General features: G+C 41.3%; 1 protein-coding gene across 3 annotated transcripts in view; it reads right to left on the reverse strand.

Annotated features, from left to right (window-relative positions):
* The window catches only part of traf3ip2a (TRAF3 interacting protein 2a), a 65,802-nt gene that overhangs the window by 30,240 nt on the left and 7,654 nt on the right, over nt 1-27,908 (reverse strand). The window contains exons 3-5 of one of the 3 annotated variants that reach the window (XM_059499124.1): nt 25,513-25,670; nt 25,149-25,257; nt 12,472-12,568 (exon numbers count right to left, since the gene is read on the reverse strand). In XM_059499124.1, the coding sequence (XP_059355107.1) occupies nt 12,472-12,568; nt 25,149-25,257; nt 25,513-25,670 (364 nt within the window). Of the gene's footprint in view, nt 1-12,471; nt 12,569-25,148; nt 25,671-27,908 lie in introns of all 3 variants that reach the window. The other 2 variants (XM_059499123.1, XM_059499125.1) reach the window with 2 other exon arrangements.

Consider the following 27,908-nt stretch of genomic DNA (forward strand, 5'->3'; position numbering starts at 1 on the left):
ATCTTGGACAGAAAAAGGGAGATTCGAGATTGGTCTATAATTAACTAGTTCTTTGGGGTCAAGTTGTGGTTTTTTGATGAGAGGCTTAATAACAGCCAGTTTGAAGGTTTTGGGGACATGTCCTAATGACAATGAGGAATTAATAATAGTCAGAAGAGGATCTATGACTTCTGGAAGCACCTCTTTCAGGAGCTTAGATGGTATAGGGTCTAACATACATGTTGTTGGTTTAGATGATTTAACAAGTTTATACAATTCTTCCTCTCCTATGGTAGAGAATGAGTGGAACTGTTCCTCAGGGGGTCTATAGTGCACTGTCTGATGTGATACTGTAGCTGACGGCTGAATGGTTGCAATTTTATCTCTAATAGTATCGATTTTAGAAGTAAAGTAGTTCATAAACTCATTACTGCTGTGGTGTTGGGAAATGTCAACACTTGTTGAGGCTTTATTTTTCGTTAATTTAGCCACTGTATTGAATAAATACCTGGGGTTATGTTTGTTTTCTTCTAAAAGAGAAGAAAAGTAATCGGATCTAGCAGTTTTTAATGCTTTTCTGTAGGATATGTTACTTTCCCGCCAAGCAATACGAAATACCTCTAGTTTTGTTTTCCTCCAGCTGCGCTCCATTTTTCGGGCTGCTCTCTTTAGGGTGCGAGTATGCTCATTATACCATGGTGTCAAACTGTTTTCCTTAACCTTCCTTAAGCGTAAAGGAGCAACAATATTTAAAGTGCTAGAAAAGAGAGAGTCCATAGTTTCTGTTACATCATCAAGTTGTTCTGAGGTTTTGGATATGCTAAGGAATTTGGATACATCAGGAAGATAACTTAAAAAGCAGTCTTTTGTTTTAGAAGTGATGGTTCTTCCATACTTGTAACAAGAAGTAGAATTTACAATTTTGGCTATATGAATTTTGCAAAGAACTAAATAATGATCTGAGATATCATCACTTGGCTGAATAATTTCAACACCATCAACATCAATTCCATGTGACAGTATTAAATCTAGAGTATGATTTCGACAATGAGTAGGTCCTGAAACGTGTTGTCTAACACCAATAGAGTTCAGAATGTCTATAAATGCTGATCCCAATGCATCGTTTTCATTATCAACATGGATATTAAAATCACCAACTATTAAAACTTTATCTGCAGCCAGAACTAACTCGGATGTAAAATCACCAAACTCTTTAATAAAGTCTGTATGGTGCCCTGGTGGCCTGTATACAGTAGCCAGTACAAACATAACAGGGGATTTATCATTAACATTTGTTTCTTTGGATAATGTTATATGAAGTACCATTACTTCAAACGAGTTATACTTGTAGCCTGCCCTCTGAGAAATCCTGAAAACGTTGTTATAAATTGAAGCAACACCTCCACCTTTGCTTTTTAGACGTGGCTCATGTTTATAACAGTAATCTTGGGGGGTGGACTCATTTAAAATAATGTAATCATCAGGTTTTAGCCAGGTTTCTGTCAAACAGAGTACATCTATATTATGATCAGTGATCATATTATTTACAAAAAGTGTTTTCGTAGAAAGGGATCTGATATTCAATAAGCCAAGCTTTATCATTGGTTTATCCATATTGCTTCTGTTTTTTATTTGTTGAACCTCAATTAAATTGTTAATCTTAACTTGGTTTGGACGTTTTTTGTATTTTCTAGTTCGGGGAACAGACACAGTCTCTATAGTGTGATATCTAGGTGAAAGAGTCTCTATGTGCTGAGAATTAACTGACCTCTGTGACGTGAGGGAGCTAGCAGACGGTCGGTTTAGCCAGTCTGTCCATATCCAAATTCACTTTTGCTATTTTAACGACGGAAAAACGGTCTGTGCGCCGGGGTGCATTTTTGGAATGGGTTGTCTCTATTCTCTTATAAAGTAATAGGCGTAACATTCAATAAACCAATCAGAGTGTCATCCAGTGGCGACGCCAGGGGGGGGTCTTGGGGGGTCTCAAGACCCTGCAAAAAACGCCTTGACCCCCCATTTGACCCCCCACCCTCTTCCTGATAAAAAAAAAATATATATCCGGGATAAAGATTAAAAAAATACTTCTCTTCAAACAACGCAGAACAATAATAATAATAATTTCGACATTTATTCGTACACTGAATCGAGAACCTATCAGACGTGTCCGATTCGAGAACCGAGGAGCTGATGATACTGTGCATGCGTGATTCAGCGTGAAGCAGACCGACACACAGAGCGTCTGAACCGAACTGATTCTTTTGGTGATTCATTCTGAACTGATTCTGTGCTAATGTTATAAGCGCGGGTAAACCGAAGGCTAGAATGAAGGGCAGTCATCACCAATGACATTACCGGGAGCGCAAAAGAATCGGTGAACCGTTTTTTTTCCAACTGGTTTATTTGATCGAATTGTCCGAAAGAACCGGTTTACTTGAGCATCTGCTCCTTTGCCCCTTAAGTGCCCTTTTGTGAATGCCTGCCCACGCCCATTCATAATATTAGTACAATTTATTAATAATAATTTAGCCGTAAATAAAATGACCAACATGATGACCTTTCACCTGACGACGATGACCTCATCCGACAGGGACGATTCCTCACTCCGCACGCGCATTTTTTAATTGCTAGAGGATATTTTCAACACCGTGGCAGCTGGTAAGTGGTGTTTCATTCTCAGCGAAGTGATTTTGATGTTTATTTACTTAATATTATTTTACAAGAACGATGTGATGTGAGAACATGCAGATATGTTGTTTATATTGCTGTGTGTAGCCTGTAGTGTAGAAGTAACACTAGCATGCTGTTTGAGGGAGAAAAGTTTCACAGGCATCGAGGGGGCTGGTCTTTTTTATGTTATTTGACTAAACTATTATTATATTACAGTACTTATTTATTTTTTAACACGTAGAGTGTCTTAAAAATAATTATCACAACACTGATAAGACTTATTCAGATTTTCTCATTCTCTGAATTATCATTATAAAAATAAAAACAATTCAGAAATGAATTAAAATATATTTTAAATGTGACGCAAATATTTTTTTTTCTACAATAGCAACAGTGTTTACAACAGCAACACCACTTTAGTCATTAAACTCAATAATATCTCTCTGGAAATAAATGTAAAAATATCAATGTCAATAAAAAATGCATAATATACCTGGCATCAAAGTGCAGTGTGTAGGATATGAATAACAAATGTAGCCTGTCATTTGTTTACATTGCAAAGGTGTTCAATTTTAGACAACTACAACAGTAATAATAATATTAATCACTATATTCCAGTGTATCAGTTTTTTTATGTTTTGTATCAATATTTAAGGTGGACTTATTGATTAGGTGCAAGAGTAGTAGTGATGGTTGAAATAATAGATTAATGCTGAAATAGTAAATTGAGCCTTGTTCCTAGATGGACAGAGAGTGGAAAGTAATAGATCAAATGAGGAGATGGAGATAGAGGAAGAAAAAGAGGGAAATGTAGATGCACAAGTGACAGAAAGAGAGCAGGGAACAGCAAGCCAGGAGACAGAGGCTGGTGAGAAAGAGGAACATGTAGAGGCACAAGTGTTTTCTATAGTTTTTACTATAACCGCTGTTCTTAATTATTCTGTAGAACAGAGAAGAAAAAGCCATCAGGCTGGGAGAATTTAAGACATTTCAGTTTCTAATCCCAGAGCTATTATTATTTTAAACTTAAAATTGTCTTCTCTATTGTTCCTTTTTCAAAACTGCATCAAAGCATTTGCTGCTGTATCAATACATAATTATCCATATCGATACGCGGATCAGCAAGGAATGCATCTCAATATAATGAGATAATTAAAGCCTTGTTCCATGTGCCCCTTTTATACTTTGAGCACTTGCCCCTCCAAAGGTCTCTGCACGGCCCTGTTCAGAGGGAGTGTCAGCCACGTTAAAAAAGTTAACCACTTAAGTCATTTGTGGATTAATGCTTATTGGAGATGCGAACCATTTCAAACAATTCAGTTTGATTTGGTGAACTGGTTCAAGAAGATCCGGTTACATCGAATGATTCATTCGTGAACCAGAGAACACAAACTGCAGTGTTTTGAAATCTCACACAACAGACATGGAAGAGAAGACAATGCTGAATAAAGTCGTAATTTTTGCTATTTTTGGACCAAAATGTATTTTTGATGCAGCAATATGCAGTTATTAGCCATGTCCACTGTATTTTTTGTTGGTTTTCATGAGATCCCCCTTGAAATGACCAGGACCCCCCATTGCCCCCCAATCAACAGGCCACCTCTGTTGCTGCAGTCACCACCAACCAATTCATGTGTCCACCAGACTGCTAAACTCTTTGCCTCTTTCAGTTGTTTGAATTGGGTTATACTTAAAAAATAAATCAAAATCCTTAGACTGTGGACGGGCAAAATAATCTAATGAAGTATCAAGAAGTATCAAGGCATTCACTGTCTCTATCATCTTTCCCTTAATCCCCCTCTCTCTCACTCTGCACATTGAGTTTCTCTGCAATATGAAATAAGCACTTTTTTAATAATCTATATTGATTATGCAGCCATCAATCGTATGTCCCAATGATCACAGTCCTACTATTCATGACCTTATAAATCATAAAAGCACATATTTTCTAAGAGTATAGCCAGCATGTTTAGTTTTGCTAATAGCTTACACTTTACTTGAAAGTTCCTGCTCTGACTCAAAAGCTGAAATGTCCACCCTCTCTTGTTCAACAGCAGGAGCACTAGCAGCACTAGTGCTACTGTTGCTTCCTTCGTCACCTTCAAAATAAATAAGCATTGTACACTAGGCTACATATTGTAGGTTAGAAATGGAAAATCAATTTCTGGTCAATTTTGGCACTAAAAAAATACTGTATCCCCATATGTAAAACAGTGTGCTAGTTTGTCATTAAGATGCTCTTTTAAAACATCTATCATTATATACATTTGTATATATATATATTAGTGTTGTCACAATACCAAAATTATTGTTTCGATACCGATACCTAGTCAAGAATTGTGATTTCGATACTTTTTCGATACTTTTCCTGAAAAGGGAAAATACACTCTCAAATATAATTGCTGTGCTTTATTTTAAAACCGAGACAACATTCTAATCATATAACACACTCATAAATGAACATATGAACAGCAGATATATTAAACATTTGAACAAAATATGAAATATCAAAGTATAAAAAATAAATTAGAGCAATGACATTCAAGGTAAAGAAAGAATAAATTTAGCAGCATTATCATAAGAAACATAAGAGTAATAAATTTATCTTGATTCTGAACTTTGAATAAAAATATGAACAGCGATTATATTAAACAATGTTTCTGAACTCAGAAGATTTAATGTCAAAAGATAAACAATATCAATTTAAGCAATGGCATTCAAGTAAAAAAAAATTTAGCAGCAATATCTCAGATATTGTAACTTATTCTGTCAGTTGTGCAATCTTTTCTTTCAGAGGAGAAAACTCAGCTAGTGAGCTTTAATGAGCGTCATCTTTTTCTACCAGTCGCGGACTGGTGGCCACAGTATCACTTGTGCTCGCACATGCAGCCTAGTGATGTCCCGCTTTTATGAAATTATTTGGCCCGCCCCAGCCCGCAAAGAAAGTAACATTTATTTTACCACCGCGACCCGCGCATCTGGGACATCACGGAAGATACGTTTCTACTTAGACCTTCGTATTGTAACCTTATCAAAGAACCTAATAAAATATGAAAATATATATTCCAAATATTTAATATAGGCTATATGAAATTGCACTAGTGATTGTTCGTCCGTGAACGAATCGTTCTCGTTCAGGTAAAACACTGATTCATATTTCTCATTCACTTAAGTTCCTCTCTCCACAGCAGCGCCATATCGGCAAAACCGATATGGTGTACCACGGCAGCACAAATGCGATGCACGAGCACATCAGAGGAAAACATCCTGGCGCTCTCCGGTGTTACGGTTTAACTGGTTACTGTGTGATCTGGTGACCAACTTCCTGGTTCAAGTCTCTGCTGCAGATGTGATGGAACGACCGCAGCAGATTCGGCGATTCTAAAAGCACAAACTGATGTGATATTATTACGTGTCTAATAAACGCAGACTTGCTCATGGCATGATTCTGATATTCTTGTAAAGATTACAAGTTATTGGTATGATCACCCGTAGCGGTTGAAGTAAGGATAAAATAAAAAATAAAGTAACTCTGTGTTGGCGCTGTGTAGTCGCGCCGCTTTCTCCTTCTTTCCAAAGCGCTCGGGCAGTTGCACCTCTGGTGTGCCTTTTCGTGTGCGCGTCGCGACCGTGTCGCTACCATTATGAGCGTGCATACCGTGCGCCTACATTGGAAATAACGAACTTGTGAATATGTGAACGGCCCCTTAAAAGACAGCGCGCCGCGAGACAACCGTCACAAACCACCGAGCTACCCCGAATCAGCTCCAGATCTCTGGAAACCATGCTAAACCATAGCAGAACCCTGACTACATTTTATGGTTTGTGATGCTAAAGAACATTTCATGATGTCTCAGACAACTGTAGATTTGTGGCTACTGTGGTTTAATTATAAACGCTATCGTAAACTCATATTTACCATAGTAAAATAATTTTCTTTGCCTCTTTATTTTTGTATACTGTAAAAACTTCAACCACATTGGTTGAAAATGAATAAAGGTTGAAATATTATATTAGAAGTTGTACTTATATTTTTTTGTAAAGTTATCCAAAGGATTCATTAGCTAATCAAAAAAAGAACATTAGATTAATTATTTATTGTAATAAAAATAATTGTTAGAGTAGTCGACTAATCGAAAAAATAATCCTTAGATTAGTCGACAGAAAAAATAATCGTTAGTTGCAGCTCTAATATATATATATATATTATCTAGGTTTTAGAGTCACGGTTTCGGTATCGTTGCATGTGCTATGTTTATGGAAAAATGTATATGTATATATATGTAATGTGTATGTATATATTATATATATATATATATATATATATATATATATATATATATATATATATATATATATATATATATATATATATATATATATATATACATATATACACACACACACACACACATATATATATATATATATATATATATATATATATATATAAATATACACATACATATATACATATATATATTATCATATTATTAAGAATATTGTAACTACAAGCAACAGCACAAATAAATACAATAGAGTAAAGATACAAATTAAAATTAACTGACTTTCAGTTTTTTTTTCTTGCATTAGTTTTTAGGTACAGAAATTAAAGTAATCAAATGTAAAACAGCATTGCATTTTGGACTATAAATTAAAGATTCTTCTTTAATAAAGTAAAAAAAGCTTTTTAATCAAGAGCAGTGAGTGATTTCTTTGCTGTTGCTGTTCGATTAATATAAAGACTGTCACTTTAAGAGAATGCACTGATAGTGTTCGTATTAGCATTGAACAAGAGTGAATGATTTGTAGAGGTTTTCTTTCATCGCTGTTGTTGTAATGTCTGGGAATCCAGAACGCGCATCCATCAACAGAAACATATATTATCTGAACTCTGTTTGTTTTACGTGTTATTTATAGTAAACCATATTACAGATGCTTTGTCAGATTTAAGTTGAACAGCGGTCCCAGCGCGTGCCGAACCATATGTGGTGAACTGAACGGTTCGTATTTTTCAGTGAACCATAGTAAATATAAATGTAATTCTGACCGACCTGCTCCCTTACTGGCGAACATGGCTGGGATTTTGCAGCAACTTGCTGCGTCTGTGGCCTGGGCTTTTCTCCTTTCTGTCTCTGCTCCTCCTTTGCATTTACTCTCCATTTTTTTTGCGCAATTTTCTAAGATAAAGCCTGCCTCTGGATATAGCCAATTAAGGAGTGCTTCGCTGATGTTTGGTCATGTGGTGGTGTCATTTTGACTCCGCGATCGCCTGATTCGTACATTCATAAGACCGTCAATTAATTCGCAGTAGCATACCAGCCTATTAGCCTTTCGCCGGCCCCTCCCCCAAAACGGCCATTGTCCAATCACACATCATAGCAACCGTTACTATGTGAGGCAGTTACGACAAACTTTGACTCCAAGCAAGATGGTGAAGCGGTGTGCCCACGACGTTTGTAAGTCGGACACTAGATTATAGAGCTGTAATCAGGCCTTAAAAGTTAGGCCCGACAGGACCGACAGATTTCGGCCCGAGCCCGACAAGTACATTTTGATTGACAGCTTTTTTAAAGCCCGAACCCGTTTACAGCCCAACATTATTCAAATGTGCGCACGCATGCAGCTCTTTTGCCTTTTGTCAAGAATGAGTCATTTATACAGGTTTTAACATAACTTATACATGACTAACGTAATAGACCACTTGGAAGTTTGAACAAAGAAATAAAGTAAGTCCTCTGTAACATCATAACATCTCAGCACTCTAAATACCCCTAGGTATAGGCTCATTTAGCATATAAATAGGCCAACACACCAATAAAAACAAGTCTTTCTTAAAAAAAAAGTATTACGATAAATTTTAAATTAAGATGGGTATTTGGCAATAATGAAATTAAGATAAAGGCTCTGCCGGATTTGCTTCGCCAGCAGCTGAAATTTAATAAAAGAATAATGCCAACATTAGCCTATATAGCCTACTCTGTCTACACTATGCATTTAAGACTCAATTAATATTTAGTTATCATTTGAAAAGCCATTACTCACAGAGATTAGGCTAAGCAGACATGTTTTTGTGGAGGAAAATGATTGAATCCACTGTAGATGTCTTCAGCGCGTTCCTGCGCTCACTGATGGTGCATCCAGCATTATAACCCACTGGCTCATTATTCTCATTATAAACATGGTCAAGACTTTTCCACACCTCAGACTTGGCTTTAGTTGCTGGTGCGACCAAAACGTAATTGACAGAGGCAAGCCTCCGTTTCAACTCCTCAGCATCTATTTTCGCATCTTTCTCGCGCTGATCGAAACACATCCCATGACCGCTCATTTACCGCGCAAGCCCGAGCCCGTGTAAAATGATATAAATTAAGCCCAGTCCCGTCGGGTTCGGGCAAAGATCTTCAGCTCTACACTAAATACCCCGAGAGATTGTCTGGAGGAGTTGTCACTGCATACTGTAACCCCTTTTGCCTCGATCTGGAGGATTTCTCTGAGGTGTTGCTCCAAAAAAGGTCACTGACATGCACGGGTATACCTCTTCCCGTCATGGCAATCTGTCGCGCTGGTCGTGTTTGACCATTTGTTTGTCGGAAGTAGCAACAGTAACTAAGGGGGGCGGGGCTCGGTGAAAGGCTAATTGCTCGTCAGCCTGATCGACTGAACATTGGCAGCCGGCAGGCCAGAATGACCGTCAGGCCATCTGGGAAATGTCCCGGTGCTCCCGATGGCCAGTCCGCCCCGTGGTGTGTGTATTGGCACGATTGTTCAATTAATTAGCCAATTTTATTCATCATGACAATAGTAGGCTGAACTGCAAATAGGTAGCCTAATTCTAATACATGCAATGACTATCCATCATTACATTTCTATATTTACGTTGCCTACACAATAATATTCTTTTAAACTGTAATCCTTTTGTTTTTTATATTTGTCATGTTTTTTGTGATGCGCATCCCTGTGTGTAATAAGCAAAGTCAACACGCACTGTGGACCCGCCCAGAGGCGCATTTTCTAACAACGCACTCTTCAAATAACAAAAAAATATTGCACCATTGACTTTAGATTTTAGACCAGGTTTGAGCTGGTCTATGGCGCAGTCTATTTTCAGCTCCTTAAATAAGCAATGCGCCAGCAATGCACATGAACACATCTCTTTTTTAGACCATGGGTGCACAACTGGGCAAAAATGCATTTGCTAATTAAATGACATGGCGCTGGATGGGAAAATGCGAACAGCGCCGGACTGAAACTAGTAAACACACTTGCGGTGCGCCTTGCGTTGCATTGCGCCGGGTGTATGATAGGGCCCTAAATTTGATTGGGTAGGAAGTTTCAAAAGGTCCCAAGTTTTCTGCCTACAGTGTGTTTTCATAGTACATTAAGAAAAAAAAAATAGTTTTGTCAAGATACATTATGACTGCTTTAATTTAAAATGTAAAGTATAAATTTAAGATTGGTAGTTGGCAAATTGCAAAAAAAAATTTAATAATAATAAGGTATATAAATATATATATATATATATATATATATATATATATTGTTTATCAGTTTACACTTGCTACCAATAGCTGCTCGCATAAAATTCAACCCCGAAAATAACTTAAATTACACTTTCAGTTTTGATCGTACAGATAAGAGCAATACATCAATCGAATCTGTAAAGGGTCTACTTTTTTTTGAATACAGACATAATAACAACATAACTTTGTGCACTTATAAAATAAAGATAACAAACAAGGTGTGCTGTCTGCAGCCTTTGTCTTCGCTGATCTTCATTTACAAACACGTCATTAAAATGAACTGTAACTCCGTGAATACTCAACGAAGAGACATGAGAGAGAGATCTATAGAAAGCTTGACATGTCTGCTTTTAAACTAAACAAGTGCCACCGAAAACATTATATACAAATATTCTGTGATGAAGTAATCCATATGAAAACAACGCGATGTCCATTTTTCACGTCTCCCTTCATTATATCTAATGTGACCACGCTATTCAGATTCAAACTGAAGCACGCGTCTTGAATACGCCCACACAGAAGAAAAAGCAGCGAGACTGTTCTTCAAGTATTTTTATTTTACTGTTTGCTTCGCGATGAGAGGAATAAGACATAATTCACCCCAAAAAGATGTGATGTGGTTGAGGATTTGAGATTTGGATTTCCTCAGAAAAAAGGATTAAGTGCTTTAGATCATAAACATAAGTAAGTCTCTTTTTATTTATTTATATACTTGTACTAGTTTTCACATAACGTCTAAACATTTTACTAGTTAGACTTTTTCCAAAGACTTTTTCCAAACTATAATTCCTGACTAAATGTATAATCAAGTGAAACATTATGAAGTTTCAGTAACAATATACAATATTATACAATTTGAAAGCTTGATGTAAATAATATAAATGTAACAAATAAATGAAACTGTAACAAATGTAATAAACAATGCTGTTCTTTCAATTTATCCCCCCTAATAAACCTGAAAAAATATTCTCAGCTCTTTTCAACATTAATAATAATAATAATGATAATGATGATAATAATAACAATAAATGTTTTTTTGTAGAAAATCAGATTGTTAAAAGGATTTCTGAAGGATTGTGTGACTGGAGTAATGATGCAAAAAATTCAGTTTGAAAGTCAGCTTTGATTGTTCCTAATAAACTGTTTAACTTCTCCCCCAAGTGGATATTAAATTATGTCGTGGGATATTTAAATATATTCTAAATAAACTACAAACATAAAATTATATACATTTATTTTGTCCTCACATTCTTTCTTGTAACTCCTCCCTCTCAGTGACACAGATGACTGAAATGCTCATTATGCAGCTCATTATGCAGGCCTTTGTCTTCTCAGGTGTAAATCACAATGATATTCATGATAGTTGACGCCTACTTGCATATAACTTTTACCAACAAAAAGTGTCTTAGAAAATGTAAATCAATATATTGTTTTCTGTAATTGAGTAAACAAGAGGATTTTCACATAGTTTAGAAAGAAAAATTCTAGGCTACAAGCTCCAGTTCTCAAAAATCCCGGGAACCATTGTTCTTTATGTGTTTTATGGCCTTATTCAATTGATTTACCATTTTTAGTTTTTCACTAACCACGCATAACATTTTTTTTCTCAAAAACACAATCATGTACATTCATGCTGCACACATATTATTATAGCCAATTATGTGCTGATTACAGTGAGATTAGACTTTAGCCATTTAGGTATTTATAAGAAACTGAAAAAAGCACAAATGTCAGGGCATGACAAAACTTCTCCAGGCCCCAAAAATAGACTCCAGAGGGTTAAATTAAAATGTTCCCTCCTGGTGGAATGACCTGTCCAACTCAATCCGAGCAGCTGAGTCCTTAGCCAGATTAAGAATCAGCTTAAAACACATCTCTTCTATCTTTATTTGACCCTCTAACTTTAGCATTCACTATTCTAATTAAATTCTTATATAAAAAAAAATTCTAACTACCTTTCTAATCTTTATGTATTCTATCCATTTATTATAAAATTATAAAAAAGACCTATAACACTAGCTTGCTATATTCTTTTTCTATTCAATGTTTTCTTTTTATTTATTATATTACTTAAAAGCCTGTGCTTCATGTTCTGCTTTTAAGCTAACTGAGACTTGTTATAGCACTTATATATCATTGCTCTTTTGTTGTTTTTGATTGCTTCCATTGCCCTCATTTGTAAGATGCTTTGGATAAATGACAAATGACAATGTAAATACACACACACACACACACACACACACACACATACATATATATATATATATATATAAAAAGTTATGTGTTATGGAAATAATACCTTGCATCAGGTAGGGGATGATAAAGTGGATAGTTGGGCTGTGGATAATTTGCAGGCTGCTTCTGCCAGTGATACAAACCCTCTCGTGGGTACTCATCTATAAAGATACATATTAACGTATGATGTTAAACACAGAATTAAATTTGTGCATAGTTCAGTTATGGCTGCATTATCTGCAAAGGCAACTAATTCAGGCCCACACGGAATCAGATCCGCACAGAGCCCTGCAGATTTATGCATAATTGGAACCCCCATTTTCATGGGAGACATTTCATTTTTGAGTCAGGGGCAAGAAAATAATCTGCACATCATAAATCTACATACAATGAAAAATCTTTACCAATAGAAGTATCAGAACAATGACTAGTATTTGGACCAATCAGACACACCATTTTCCATTAGATTTAACAAATCAATTATTCATTAGATTAAGAAATATTCAGAGACCTCTTGCTGAATTAACATACTGGGTGCCAGGATGTCTATGAATGACACCACAGACACACATATTTTGACAGTTAAGATTTAACCTCGGAGAAAAACTTTAAGATTATTCCATCTTGGAGTATCACTCTTGGTCTTGAATAACATATTATTAAAATTGGTTCTGTCTTTATCTATGGTAAAACCCAAACAGGTGAAATAATCTTTAATAGGAATGAATGAGGGGATAGGAGAGTTGACCTTCACATTGTTAACTGGCATTAAACCAGATTTGGTCACATATTATCGGACATATTATCAATAAAACCAGTTTGGTCCTCTTTGATTAAACTATGGATTACTTTCTCCATGCGAGAGGTAAGAGTTTTAGCATAAACTTTTAGATTGTATGGGATAAGTCATACTGGTCTGTAGTTAGAGCAATCTAACGGATCTTGATCCTTTTGAAGCAGTGACATCAAACATGTTTTTTGGTATCTATGAAATGTACCATGCTGAATAGCGAAATTAAATGAATCAAGCATGAGAGTCCCTAGCACATTCCATATTTCTAATTATAATTCAGGAGGGATGCCATCTAAGCCTGCTGACTTGCCCTTCTGAAGGCTTTTTAGTGCTTTATGGAGCTCCTCCAAATTTAACGGGGCCTCCAAGGAGTCTTTATCCATCTGTATTATCTGAGGCACTTCTAATTTAGTACTCTCTACAAACTGACTCATCAGAATCGTTTTCGGTTTTATACAGATGTGTAAAAACCTTTAAATACAGGTGCATCTCAATAAATTAGAATGTTGTGGAAAAGTTCATTTATTTCAGTAATTTAACTCAAATTGTGAAACCTGTGTATTAAATAAATTTGCCTCATGCAAAGCCTTATGAGGATTGTCAAGCAAAATCGATTCAAGAATTTGAGAGAACTTCACAAGGAATGGACTGAGGCTGCGATCAAGAGCCACCAAAGAATTTGTCTAAATTTGTCGTATTCCTCTTGTTTAGCCACTCCTGAGAAGGGCTGTGCGATATAGCGAATATTAGCGATAATATTGGAATAATTTTGACAACTATGTAAAATGTGAAAATATCGGGAATATCAAATATTTCAAATTCAAGCATACTTTACCAAAAGAAGTTGCCGAAAGTGCAAAAAAGGAACATGTAACTGCAGACTGCTCTACGTGCCTCTACTAGTAGGAGCGTTTTTATGAGAGCAGTTGCCAGAAAACAAGAGTTTAAATCCCCGAATCAGTGCTTCGCTGTTAAAAGGATACATTTTCTGCCCGGTGTTTGCCTATTTTAAGCAATCTGGAAACCATGTGCACGTGCTTAAACCTCATTGCGGAAGCACCACCAACGATGATTTGAAAACACAAGCTGGATTTTAGTTATCTAATGAAAGCGTCGTTCAGTGGGGTCTGTGTTCTGTCCAGTGGTGGATCTAGAGATTTTTTTCCTGGGGTGGCATTAGGTTTCAGGAGGGGGGCCATGGACATTATCCATAATTTAAAATGCTACGGTTTTCATTGAATGTGTTTTGTTCTCTTCACTACATTTAACGGAGTGGGAGTCAAATCAGAGATGTAGCTTGGTTTTTGGATGGTGTGGGTCTTAATTTGTGAATGGTGGACCCTTTCTCTGTGTAATCAGTGAGCTAGACTAACGGTAGACCCTTATCTGACCTGACAATCATATAAAAATTTGATGAGACATATTGCGGATGTAAATAACGTAACAATGTGGTTGTTGCAGGGTTAACTTTCTGCTTATGGACTTTTTCGACTTGGTGTCAAACTTACATCTAAACTCACTGCTAACTGAATATCAACCTCTCTTCTCCAAGACACTGCATACTGCAGACAGATGCACGGATGCCCTACTGCCACTGATGGGTGAAATTTCATGGAGGTCACTGCAGTGCTGGTGATGGGTGAGACCATTGTGACTGTTAGGGGGAGGGGATTCTAAATCAGAGATTTCCATTTGAGAGGAGTTTGGTGTGGGTCTCCTTGGCCTTCAACGTGTAGGCTATGAACATAAAATATACTTAAAAAATATTATCTGATTTATAAATGGGGTGGCAAGAGGGGTGGTAAAGCTGCCACTCCGTAGATCCGCCTCTGGTTCTGTCATGAGATCTCAACAGATTTGTCTGCGATTGTGATCGCTGAATAAACTTACCTGATGTTTGAATAGAGAAACATAGACTATGGCCATTTGGAATACTAGTAGGGAATTTCACCATTATATTTACCAGTTTTCATAATATAGACAGAGAGAGTGCAAAAGTCTTTGGTATTAATTTATATATATATTTATTTATGTGCTTCAACAACTAGCTCCCCATCTAAGAGGGTTTTTATAGTCAGTAGGAACATAGTTTTTTGCCACAGAGCTTCTCTTAAAAAAAAAAGCAAACAGTTGACAGGCTTGTGTTTTTAGCTAAAAAAAAAAGTTTTTTTTTTTTTTTTTTTATAAAATACTTATCCCAGTTGCATAGTTTAAATTGTGAATTTCATGCACTAAAAAGTTGACAGAATGCACTTACTGTACTTGTTTTGCACTACTTCAGTTACATATAGGCCTACATGTGTTCATTTAATAAAAAGTGGTAAGTGATCACATTGTATTTCATTTGGAATCCAAGGTCCTAGAGTCTGGAGACTGAAAGGTGAAGAAGCTCATAGCCCAAGTTGCTTGAAGTCCGGTGTTAAGTTTCCAAAGTCTGTGATGATTTTGGGGTGCAATGTCATCTGCTGGTGTTGGTCCATTGTGTTTTTTGAAAACCAAAGGCACTGCAACTGCTTACCAAGAAATTTTGGAGCACTTAATTTTGGAGCGCTTCCTTCTGCTGACCAGCTATTTGAAGATGCCGATTTTATTTTCCAACAGGATCTGGGACCTGCCCACACTGCCAAAAGCACCAAAAGTTGGTTAAATGACCATGGTGTTGGTGTGCTTGACTGGCCAGCAAACTCACCAGACCTGAACCCCAGAGAGAATCTATGGGGTACTGTCAAGAGGAAAATGAGAATCAAGAGACCAAAAAATGCAGATGAGCTGAAGGCCACTGTCAAAGAAATGTCTCTGTTATGTACGTAACCCTCATTTTCTGATGGAGGGAACGGAGACGTTATGTCAAATGACATATGGGGTCTCACTTGGGAGACCAATCATCTCTGAGTTTAAGAGAAAACGGCAATGAAAATTGGCTAGTGGATTTAACATACCCGAGCCACTTCCCATGCCCACGGGTATAAATAGGTGACAGGTGCATCCACTCATTCAGGTTTTATGCTGAGGAGCCGAGAACGTGTCCCAGCAACAGCGAATGGTTCAAGGTTGTGGCATGGGGACATAACGTCTCCATTCCCTCCATCAGGGAACGAGGGTTACGTATGTAACCTAGATGTTCCCTATCTGTCGGTCACTATGAGTTATGTTGAATGACATATGGGGTCCTACGGAAAACGCCGCAACCTGAACACCGTCACAACCCTGTGACGCTGCAATTGTCAACAAGTCGTGGTGTGTCACAAAAGCTACGCTTAAGGTAGTAACCTTCATCCTTCTACCCATAGGGAGGTGACATGTGGAGATACTGATATGGACTGACCCGGGGGCAGTACTGCATTATGGAATGGGTCTCTGAGGCAGGTCCTACCTTAGAGTAGAGATGGAAGCTGCCAGAAGAGACTGACAGAGCAGGTCTTTCAAGCGAAGACACAGGTTTACCAAGAGGGAAAACGTATCGTGGAAGAATACACATATGGGATTATCCATAGGGAATCAAGCCATATGGACACCTAGCCGCATGCTAACACCAGTACTGGGCCTGGTAACAGACTGCCTCTCCAAGTCTGAACGCTGAGGGTGCTGGAGGACGCTCAACCAAGGAACGCCAACCAGGGAGAAGAAAGGCGCTCGCATCCCTGTGTTAGGGTCCCTGTGTTATCCCTCTGTGCGGAGTGAGCCCTCACCCCCAGAGGGCACGGCTCGCCTTGGGATTGGTATGCCAAGGCGATCGCATCCACTATACAGTGGGCCAACCTCTGCTTGGATACGGTCTTCCCCTTCTGCTGAAGAGAGTGGTGGGAAACTTGGGCATGTATCCAGGCCGGGGACACAGGACAACGTGAGAGTACGCCGGCCCGAACACAAGGCACTCTTCACTTACCAAAAATGCTTTGAGGTCCCCGACCCTCTTGATGGAAGGGAGCGCGATAAGGAGCGCTGTCTTGAGAGACAGGAACTTAAGCTCGACTGAATCCAGCAGCTAAAAGGGACCCCTCTGAAGTCCAGCCAGAACAATAGAGAGGTCCCGGGAGGGTATCGGGGTGTCCAAGGAGGATTGCTGAGAGTTCTTCAAGGCCTGTGCGTTGAGCCCCGCAATCGACATCTGATCCCCGGCGGCAAACCGAATGACTCTTTGGGACTGCCGTAAGACAGCACAGCAGAATCACCCAGCAGCTGCACAGAACAAGCACTGCAGAAGGGGTAAGAGGTCCGTGGGGTGTGGCCTGGCGGAGAAGCTCTCACTGTCATCTTCAAATCTCCCAGAGCACTAGCCGGCGTTCCTCTGCTCATGGCAGAGAAAACGGAACATGGTAGGACAGAGGGGTCTCCTCCTTTCCCTTTAAGAAAGGAGAAACGCGATTGCAACATTGCCATGGTCACACATGCAGTGCGGGCATGAACCATCCACAAACGCGTCTTCAGCGTGCTGAATGCCCAGACACGGAAGACAGCGCTTTTGGCTGTTGTCAGAGGACAGGAAACGACCGCATCCAGAAGGACACAGATGAAACAGTGTCTTTAAAAAGACGCTAATCATCCATGATTTGCTCTTTAAGGAAATCTGCTCGCCCTGGGGAATCACGGAAAGAGACACAGCTGTTCGCACCGTACCGCCAACCAGAACCGCTTCTCGACACACAGCAGATGAATGGCTTTGTGGAGTATAACAGCTTTCATACAACCAATCGGCTACGAAGCAAAAATCTGAATGAGTGGATGCACCTGTCTCCTATTTATACCTGTTGGCACGGGGAGTGGATCAGGTATGTCAAATACACTAGCCAATTTTCATTGCGGTTTTTTTGTAATTGCAATTATTTATATACATTTTCCATTTGAGCCAATTCACTATATGACCTACCTTAAGCCAGACATACACAGAGATTGTTGAGCATACAATAGCATACAATATTTGATGTTCAATTCATAGTAATTGCTAAATATAACACATTAAAGCTGAATGAGAGGACTGTCCAGGACTGTCTCAGTTACGTCAGACAATTCAAACAGGTTGGGCTGAACTTCAAAAGTATGTCTCCAGTGATTTACGTCCATACTTCCTGATCAGACATGAACTGGCTGTTGAATGTCCATTGATATTCAGGGGGAATCGTTTGATTGTTTCTATTGCACTGCAGGAACGCCTCATCCACCTGGCGCACGAGGGACATCAAGGGCTGGTTCGAACTAAACCACATCTGAAAGAGCTGTATTGGTGGCCGTGAATGGAGGATCTTGTTCACATGATCCTGTCCACATGTGTGACCTGCCAGGCCAGTGATAAATCGGCCAAAACATTTACAGCACCAATGCAGCCAGTGGAGTTCCCAAAAGGCCCATTTCAACATGTTGCTATTGATATAGTTGGACCTTTCAAAAAGGGAGCTACTTATTCTAAGTTTGCAATAACACTGATTGACTATTTCAGCAAATGGCTAGAAGTTGGTTTTGCTTCATCAGTAACAGCAGAGACTGTTTTGAAATTTCTGACCACTATCTTTGCTCGATAAGTGTCACGCTGTCTAGTCTCTGTTTCCCTGGGTGTTCACTAGTGGGCTCACTTCCCCTTAGGCACTTCACCATAGGCACTAGAATTCCTCTAGTCTGGTCCTGTCTTCACAGTAATTGCACTCCAGTTAATTGCACCAGATGCAGGCAATCTATTTGTCATTAGACTCCTTATAAATACCAGTCTTTCCCTGTTGTTTGTATGGAGTCCTTACACTTCTGTTACCAGCGTTCTCGTCTCCCGAGATTTACCCTTGCCTTCTCGTTCCCCGAGTTCCCGTTCCATTCCTTCCTGTACCCTCTTTTGTTTTGTTGGTTTTCCTGGACGGTTTATGTGGATACCCTTATTTGATTAATAAATCTTACCTGCAATTGGATCTCTCCCTCTCCCTGTGGACTCCATCCCAAAAGATCCAGCGGTATGTCTAATCATATTTCCTCCCCAGTCACTGAGCGGATGAGCAATGCTTTTGAGGGTACCCACCTGGTCGTGTTCCGTGGAACCAGGGGAGGTCGCTCAGGAGCAAGTGGTCGAGAGGAGGCCCGGCAGCGATCTCCACTGTGGCCTCCCGTCGACTCGGGGTTTGGATGGGAACCGCCGTCTCCCCATTGTGGACAGAGGGAAGAGAGGAGGCGCAAATCGGCTGAGCCAGCGCCTCTGCGCAAGATGGCCGCCAACCCAGCACCACGAGGCAAGATGGAAGCCAGCCCCACACCACAGCACAAGATGGCCGCCAGCTCAGCGCCACGAGGCAGGATGGCCGCCAGCCCAGCGCCACAGCACAAGATGGCCGCCAACCCAGCGCCACGATGGCAAGATGGAACCCAGCACAGCGCCACAGCACAGGGTGGTCACCAGTCCAGCACCACGGTGCAAGATGGCCACCAGCTCAGCACCAACGCCCAAGTCAGGTGCCCGTTGACTTTCCAGAGTTGAGTCAGGTTCCGGTTGACCCTCCAGAGTCGAGTCAGGTGTTCATGGACCCTCCAGAGTCAGGGTTAGTCACCGTTGACCTTCCAGAGTCAAGGTTAGTTACCGTTGACCCTCCAGAGTCAGGGCTAGTTCCTGTTGACCTTCCAGAGTCGAGTCAAATTCCAGTTGACTATCCGGAGTCAAGTCAGGCTCCTGTTGACCATCCAGAGTCGAGTCACGTTCCAGTTGATCCTCCTTAATCAAGTCAGATTCCTGTTGACCTTCCAGAGTCGAGTCAGATGCCCGTTGACTTTTCAGAGTTGAGTCAGGTTCCGGTTGACCCTCCAGAGTCGAGTCAGGTGCTCATGGACCCTCCAGAGTTGAGTCAGGTGCTAAAGGACCCTCCAGAGTCAGGGTTAGTCACCGTCGACCTTCCAGAGTCAGGGTTAGTCACCGACGACCTTCCCGAGTTAGGGTTAGTCACCATTGACCTTCCAGAGTCAGGACTAGTTCCTGTTGACCTTCCAGAGTCGAGTCAGGTACCCGTTGAATTTTCAGAGTTGAGTCAGGTTCTGGTTGACCCTCCAGAGTCGAGTAAGGTGCTCATGGACCCTCCAGAGTTGAGTCAGGTGCTAAAGGACCCTCTAGAGTCAGGGTTAGTCACCGTCGACCTTCCAGAGTCAGGGTTAGTCACCGTCGACCTTCCCGAGTTAGGGTTAGTCACCATTGACCTTCCAGAGTCAGGGCTAGTTCCTGTTGACCTTCCAGAGTCGAGGCCAGGAGGCCCGGCAGCGATCTCCACTGTGGCCTCCCGTCGACTCGGGGTTTGGATGGGAACCGCCGTCTCCCCATTGTGGACAGAGAGGGGAGAGGAGGCGCAAATCGGCTGAGCCAGCGCCTCTGCGCAAGATGGCCGCCAACCCAGCACAGTTGAATTTTCAGAGTTGAGTCAGGTTCTGGTTGACCCTCCAGAGTCGAGTCAGGTGCTCATGGACCCTCCAGAGTTGAGTCAGGTGCTTATGGACCCTCCAGAGTCAGGGTTAGTCACCGTTGACCTTCCAGAGTCAGGGTTAGACACTGTCGACCTTCCAGAGTCCGGGTTAGTCACCGTTGACCCTCCAGCGTCAGGGTTAGTCACCTTTGACCTTCCAGAGTCAGGGCTAGTTACCATGGACTCTCCAGAGTCAAGGCTAGTCACTGTTGACCTTCCAGAGTCAAGTCAAGTCACTGGTGATCTTCAAGGACAGAGTCAAGTCACCGGGGATCTTCAAGGACTGAGTCAAGTCACCGGGGATCTCCATGAACAAAGGCAAGTCGCCAGGGATCTTCGTGAACAAATACAAGTCACCAATGATCTTCGTGAACAAATGCAAGTAACCAATAATCTTCATGAGCAGAGTCAAGTCAGCACCGATCTTCTGGAATCCAGTATAAACACCATGGGATTACCAGAGTTTCGTCCTCCCGTTGGTCCGGCCGCACAGATGTGGTGGTCTTCTGCTCTGCCCTGGGGGCTTTCTGCCTCGACCACAAGGATGTGGTGGTCGTCTGCTCTGCCCTGGGGGGCGTCTGGTTTCGACCACATGGACGTGGTGGTCTTCTGCTCCGCCCTGGGGGGCTTCGGCCTTGACCACAAGGATGTGGTGGTCTTCTGCTCCACCCTGGGGGGCTTCTGCCCTGACCACACGGTTGTGGTGGTCCTCTGCTCCGCCCTGGGGGGCTTCTGCCCTGACCACACGGTTGTGGTGGTCCTCTGCTCCGCCCTGGGGGGCTTCCGCCCTGACCACATGGTTGTGGTGGTCTTCTGCTCCGCCCTGGGGGACTCCGGCCTCGACCACAAGGACGTGGTGGTCTTCTGTTCCACCCTGGGGGGCATCCGTCCCGACCACACGGAGGTGGTGGTCTTCTGCTTCGCCCTGGGGGGCTTCCGCCCTGACCACACGGTTGTGGTGGTCTTCTGCTCCGCCCTGGGGGGCTTCCGCCTTGACCACATGGTTGTGGTGGTCTTCTGGTCCCCCCTGGGGGACTCTGGCCTCGACCACAAGGATGTGGTGGTCTTCTGCTCCGCCCTGGGGGGCTTCCGACCTGACCACACGGTTGTGATGGTCTTCTGCTCCGCCCTGGTGGGTGTCACGTGATGTCCTTCATGGACTTATGTTTTTGTGGGTTTTTTTTCTGTCTGTTTCCTCCTATGGACCTGGCCCTCCGTCCCTCCCCCTGATCCTCCGCCGGTCCACCTCCCTCCTGGGTTTCTAGTCTGTCTGTCGTTCCATTTCCCTCTAGGGCCCTCCGTCCCTCCCTCTGATCCTCTGCCGGTCCACCACCCTCCTGGACTCCTTGTTTTGTGTTGCACTTCTCTTGTCTCTGTTTCCCCATTTTACCTGGTTGTCTTGTCTCCGTTTCCCCATTCTACCTGGTCCTCTTGTCTCGGTTTTACCTTGTCATCTGGCCCTCCGTCCCTCCCCCTAGTCCTCCACCGCTCCACCTCCCTCCTTGTCTCTTTGTCTGTTGGTTTTCCCTTGGTTTCGGGTGGAGCATCTGGCAGCTGCTCCGTGGAGGAGGGGGTAATGTCACGCTGTCTAGTCTCTGTTTCCCTGGGTGTTCACTAGTGGGCTCACTTCCCCTTAGGCACTTCACCATAGGCACTAGAATTCCTCTAGTCTGGTCCGGTCTTCACAGTAATTGCACTCCAGTTAATTGCACCAGGTGCAGGCAATCTATTTGTCATTAGACTCCTTATAAATACCAGTCTTTCCCTGTTTTTTTGTATGGAGTCCTTACCCTTCGTGTTACCAGCGTTCTCTTCTCCCGAGATTTACCCTTGCCTTCTCGTTCCCAGAGTTCCCGTTCCATTCCTTTCTGTACCCCCTTTTGTTTTGTTTGTTTTCCTGGACTGTTTATTTGGATACCCTTATTTGATTAATAAATCTTACCTGCAATTGGATCTCTCCCTCTCCCTGTGTCTCTCTGGTGCACGATCGTCACAATAAGGAAACCCCTGCACCATCTCAACAGACAATCACTTCAATTCACTTCGTCTGCATTTGATGATTTTGTGAAAACACAGGGAATAAAGCACACAAAGGCCCGTGTTTATCACACTCAGGATAATTGGGCCATCAAATGGTTCAACAGGGTGCTTAAAGAGTGTCTTCAAGCAGCTGAAGTGGTGCATTAGCCCTGGAAATCTGCAGTCCTGACCATGCTGAAGAGCTATCAACACCCCATGCTGCAATGGGTGAGACCCTTTTCTGCTATTGAGAGGCCGACCTATGAGAACAAATTTGAATGTTCTTCTGCCTGTGGATACCCCTGATCAATTTGCTCAGGTCAGAGCTTGTGTGACACAAAGACAAAACAAAAGAAAACAGTACACAGATCGTAAAAGAGGATCTACATTTCTTAATGTTGTGGTTGGAGAAAAGGTGAGAGTGAGAGAGCCTTTTCATGTGAAAAAGGAAAAGCCCAGTTTACTGATCCGTTGTCATTACAACAACAAACAGGTCCGAGTTTTTTCATCTTAAGTGATGGGAAAAGATGGAATTTAGAGTTGAGTTCAGACAGGGGCTTGATAGAGATGCCCACCTTTGTGGCCTGAAGACTATGTGTTGGAGTAATGTGTCTGAAGAGAAAGAAATAAGTCAGACCAAGAAGATATGTAAAGGGTGTAGGCGGATCGCTGCCCTATTTAAAAAATAATAATAATGTGAATATACACTGAATCCTGAAATGTTTGATGAATGTTATTCTGTGTTATGTTAAAAGGAAAAAAAAGTGTGCTAGAATCTTTCATTATGCTCCGCTGAAATAGACTGTTGCTTGAATGCATAAGAGGTCATTTGAGTATGCTTATTTGAGATAAGTTGTTGTTTGAGTAAAGACTTGAATAAGTTAACAATTATAAAATAGTAATTCTGTTTGACTAACGGGGGAAATGCTGTGTTGAGAAGCATACAATATTTGATGTTGAATTCATAGTAATTACTAAATTTAAAACATTAATGTGGAACTGCACCACTAGGGGCTCTAGTGAGGAATTTTGTTTAGTAATGTGATGAAGAAGAATAAAGTTGAGAATGTGAGTTGTACATTGCGTGGAGTATGTTCTTTTAAAGTGTGAAAACACCACACAATCAACCAATCAGAAGGGATAACTTTTCAGAAAATATCTGTTTTAGGCTTATGATCGAGGTTAGGTGCTTCTACACCCTTGTTAATCAGCTATCATTTCACACTGATTTTCGGAATACATTATGGGTAGGGTTAGGTTTTGGGGTAAGGATGGTGTCTGTATTTTTGAACAGTAATGTTGATCCAGGACCAACAAAACATCTTGGCAAAATCACAGCGACCGTCGTAATGCAGGGTTAAGTTTTAGAACAATCATTACAGAAAGTACAGTTAATATTGATAACTTTTAAATGTCTATGAATAATGATTTGCTAGATAAAATCTGTTTAAAAGATTTCTGAACAGCCAATAATATCTCATCCACCACCAAACACTGATACAACATGTTTAGTCACCCAACCGACAAGAATCAACTAGTGCTCATGTTTAAAAAACACACTGCATAAACTAGGCTGACAGATTCTCACTGATGGCTTGGTGTGTCACAGCCATAATTCAAGACTCCAAAACAGACATTATTGAGGACGAATATAGCTCAGAATTAATTTATTATGTGTGTGGTTTTCACTCAGTGTGTCTCATTAACACAAGCTCCATAACATCATTGACTCAGATTAAACCTGGTTTATTTTTTTCTGTGCATACAGCACATGCAACTTCATCCTCGTCAAAGTTTATGTTATCAGATTTTATGTTGGCAGATGATTTCTGCCAAGTTTTGGTACATCACTAATGACTTATCTAAAGAAACTTCTGTTTTGTGTTGCTGTGTGGATCAGCACTGACAGAAATGCATTCTCACTGGTTGCATGTACTGTATGCCAACCACTGATGAAAGTCAACATTGTGTAATCGTATATGCAGAATATCCCACTACATTTATTTGTTGCATAGGTTATACAGGCTAATACTAATGCAATCAGTTTGAATCAGAACAGACCCCTGCATGCATTACACTTCCAGTTACCATTAAGATTTTAGTACTTTCAGCTTAGTTTAATGCATATTTTCATACGGAAATCTATTCAGCACAGTACATATATTATTTAATCTAGGCCTAATATATGCTGAGATTTAATTCTAATGAAATGGGGGGATATTGTAATTTAAGTGGGACTGTCAATGTAACAACACAGACAACTTGCAGAAGGGCTACGGAAGTGGGTAAGGTAAAGAAGGCATTAATGTGTTGTTGTAGAGGTGTATACCACAGTGTGACAAAAAAAAAAAATTAATAATAATAATAATAGCATCATGGTTTCTTCTGCTATTTATGGAGCTAGGGAGAAATTTTGAGGTCTGAAACGTAAATGCAATTTTTACGTCAAAAGATCAAAAACTTTGAATCCTCATATCATAACCCTTTTAATCATACTAATAACAGGCATACCGTAAAATCCTGGCTGTTTTGCTGGAGTATATCTGCAGGAATTCTCTCCCAGGTCAGAGCGAAGAGGACTAGGCTTTTCTAGACTCTCCTCATCCTCACTCACAGGGTTCTGCGGATAAATGTCAGGGGAAATGCAGCAATTTTCAAGTCTGATGTCTGAAATACCTTCTCTCAGATCTTCAATGTGGGCTCTACAGTCTGTCTGAAAGTGTCTTCCTGAACTCCGAGGCAAGTAGAGACTGGGCAAGCCAACAGGGCTCTCTCTGTGTTGGGAATCACTTATGGAAAGTTTGGTGAGGGGACTGCCCCTTAAATCTTTAGGAGTATACCCATGGCAACCATCTAGGTAATCCAATCTACTTACATCAGGAACACACATCTTTTGGCTGAATATATCATTTTTTCCTCTTTCTTTAAGGGCGTGTGTTTGGCACTGCTGGCACACAGGCCAGACCAGATTGAGAGAGGACAATGTCATAGACTCATCAGTCTCTACAGGCATACTACGATGTGGACAGCAGTCTGAGAAAACAAAACAAGAGAGAGGTTTGTGGTTGGTGCATTATGGACAAACAATAATGATGTCTATACCATTAGATTGATTCAGTGAAAGGGGTCATATGATGTTGATAAAAATAACATTATTTTGTGTATTTGGTTTAATGTGATGGGTTTATGCGGTTTAATGTAAAAAAACAAATGTTCCACATACTGTACATTACTGTACAGTATGCTATGCCCTACCTTTCTGAAACGCTGCGATTTTTAAAAAGCTGGTCTGAAAATCTGTCTGAAAAGCGAGGTGTACGCTGATTGGCCAGCTATCCAGTGCACTGTGATCAGCTGAATACCTCAAGCGTGTGATGGAAATTACCATACCTTACAATACTGTGACGCAGTGTCCCGGTGCAATGACACAAGGCATTTGTTGCATGCAGTGGGGACATAATTACTGATTGTAATAACTTATACTGTCTTTTTACGAATTGTGTTGCGTATCCCGCAGCATAAAAAAATAAAAATATGTCTGCATTTGTGATTGGAGAAACAACACGTTCTACTCTACACTGCTCAAAACTCGTATTTGAATCAATGGCAAATTTTTAAAATATGAACATGTTCTTACAGACTGTGAGTCAGAATCTAGGCTATCCTTGCAAAGTTGGAGTTGCCACACTTCATAGTTACACAGACGACATTGTAGGCTACTCTCCCAGGAAACAGTCCTCCATAAAATGTACTGCACACACTCAAATATTTGGGTTAAACTGATCCGGAACAGTGTTGTAATTACAACTTAACCACTGATTTCTAGTTGTGTCCTCTTTTGGAAGGTCAAACAAAGTAGTTTCAGCCTCTAAGCTCCATGCGGGGGCACACCCTCCAAATGAGAGAGGAGATCTCTCCTGACGGGAACCTCCCATTGAGTGCCGTCAAAAAGATGAAATGCCATGTCGGATGGTGGCCACTTCACAGACCCCGGGCTAGGTGGCCACTCATGACCGCACCCCAGCCGGTGAGGGATGTGTCTGTCGCTAGCATTACACAGTGACAAGGAGCTCCCAGCACCAGGCCCTGAGAAAAGAACCAAGGTTTTCTCCACATGTCTAAAGGCACGTAGGCACCGCCGCGTGACCTTTAGCATGTCAAATGGGTTTCCCCTCAGGGAGAACCCCTTCGGTCTTGAGCCACCACTGTAGGGGTCTCATGTACAGCAGGCCAATAGTATTCACATTGGACGCATCTGCCATTAGACCCAGCAATCTCAGAGACTGCTTGACAGTGAGTGACCGGCCTTCTCTCACTCTTGCGACTGCATTGAGGATCGACTTGATCCGAGCAGGTGACATACCTGCCTGCATCGTGTTCGAATCCCAAACCACACCCAGATAAGTGGTTCTCTGTACTGGAGAAAGCACACTTTTCTTGGCGTTAAGTCTTAACCCCAGCTCTTTCATGTGAGCGAGAACGACACCTAGATGCCGAACTGTCATCTGCTCTGATTGAGCTAATATCAACCAATCGTCAATGTGGTTGAGTCGTGAAAGTGTGGGGTGAGAATGCAAGGCCAGTGGAAGATCAGCAAACCTCAGGAACTTCCAATGAAGAAGGATGGAGATAAGTGCATATTTTTGATAGATTGTGACATACCAGTCCTCGAACTTGGCCTGTGCAAGCGTGCTGATCTTCAGTCCCCTGACTGAGCGCTTCAAAAAGCACAGATCTAAAAAAGAACACAACACCTCATCCTTCCTCGGAAAAGTGAAGTACCAGCTGTAGGACCTGGACTCTGCAACCCAAGGAGGGACCACCTTGATGGCCTCCGTCCTCAGAGAGAGTCTACTTCTGTTCCATTACCAAGAGCCTGCTTGGGGCCCACCAGAACTGAGAGCAACTAGCTCGGTGCCCTAAAGCAGCGGACCGGCAGGGGACGACCATACTAGCTGCACTAGAGACCTCCGTAGAGGTAGCGAGCCTCTAAGCACCGCTACTTTTCCGGGCGGTAACTGAGAAAAGCGCTCACTGGAGATTGCTGCGCCCTGGAACACCGGCAGGGTTGGCAGAACGATCTCCTGTGGGCACTAAGGAGAGACGGGCACCGTGTAATGCGGTGTACACTACTCTTTCCCAGAGGGAGCTTTTAAAAAATAAACAATGCTAGCTGAATATGGACAAAGCCCAGACAAAGTCAGGAATAAGTGGAGGGACTTTGCAAGTGACAAAACAGAGGGCTGTGGCACGTAAGAGGGAAGCAAACAA

This window comes from Carassius carassius, chromosome 18 (genome assembly GCF_963082965.1).
Source record: "Carassius carassius chromosome 18, fCarCar2.1, whole genome shotgun sequence".
NCBI lineage: Eukaryota > Metazoa > Chordata > Actinopteri > Cypriniformes > Cyprinidae > Carassius > Carassius carassius.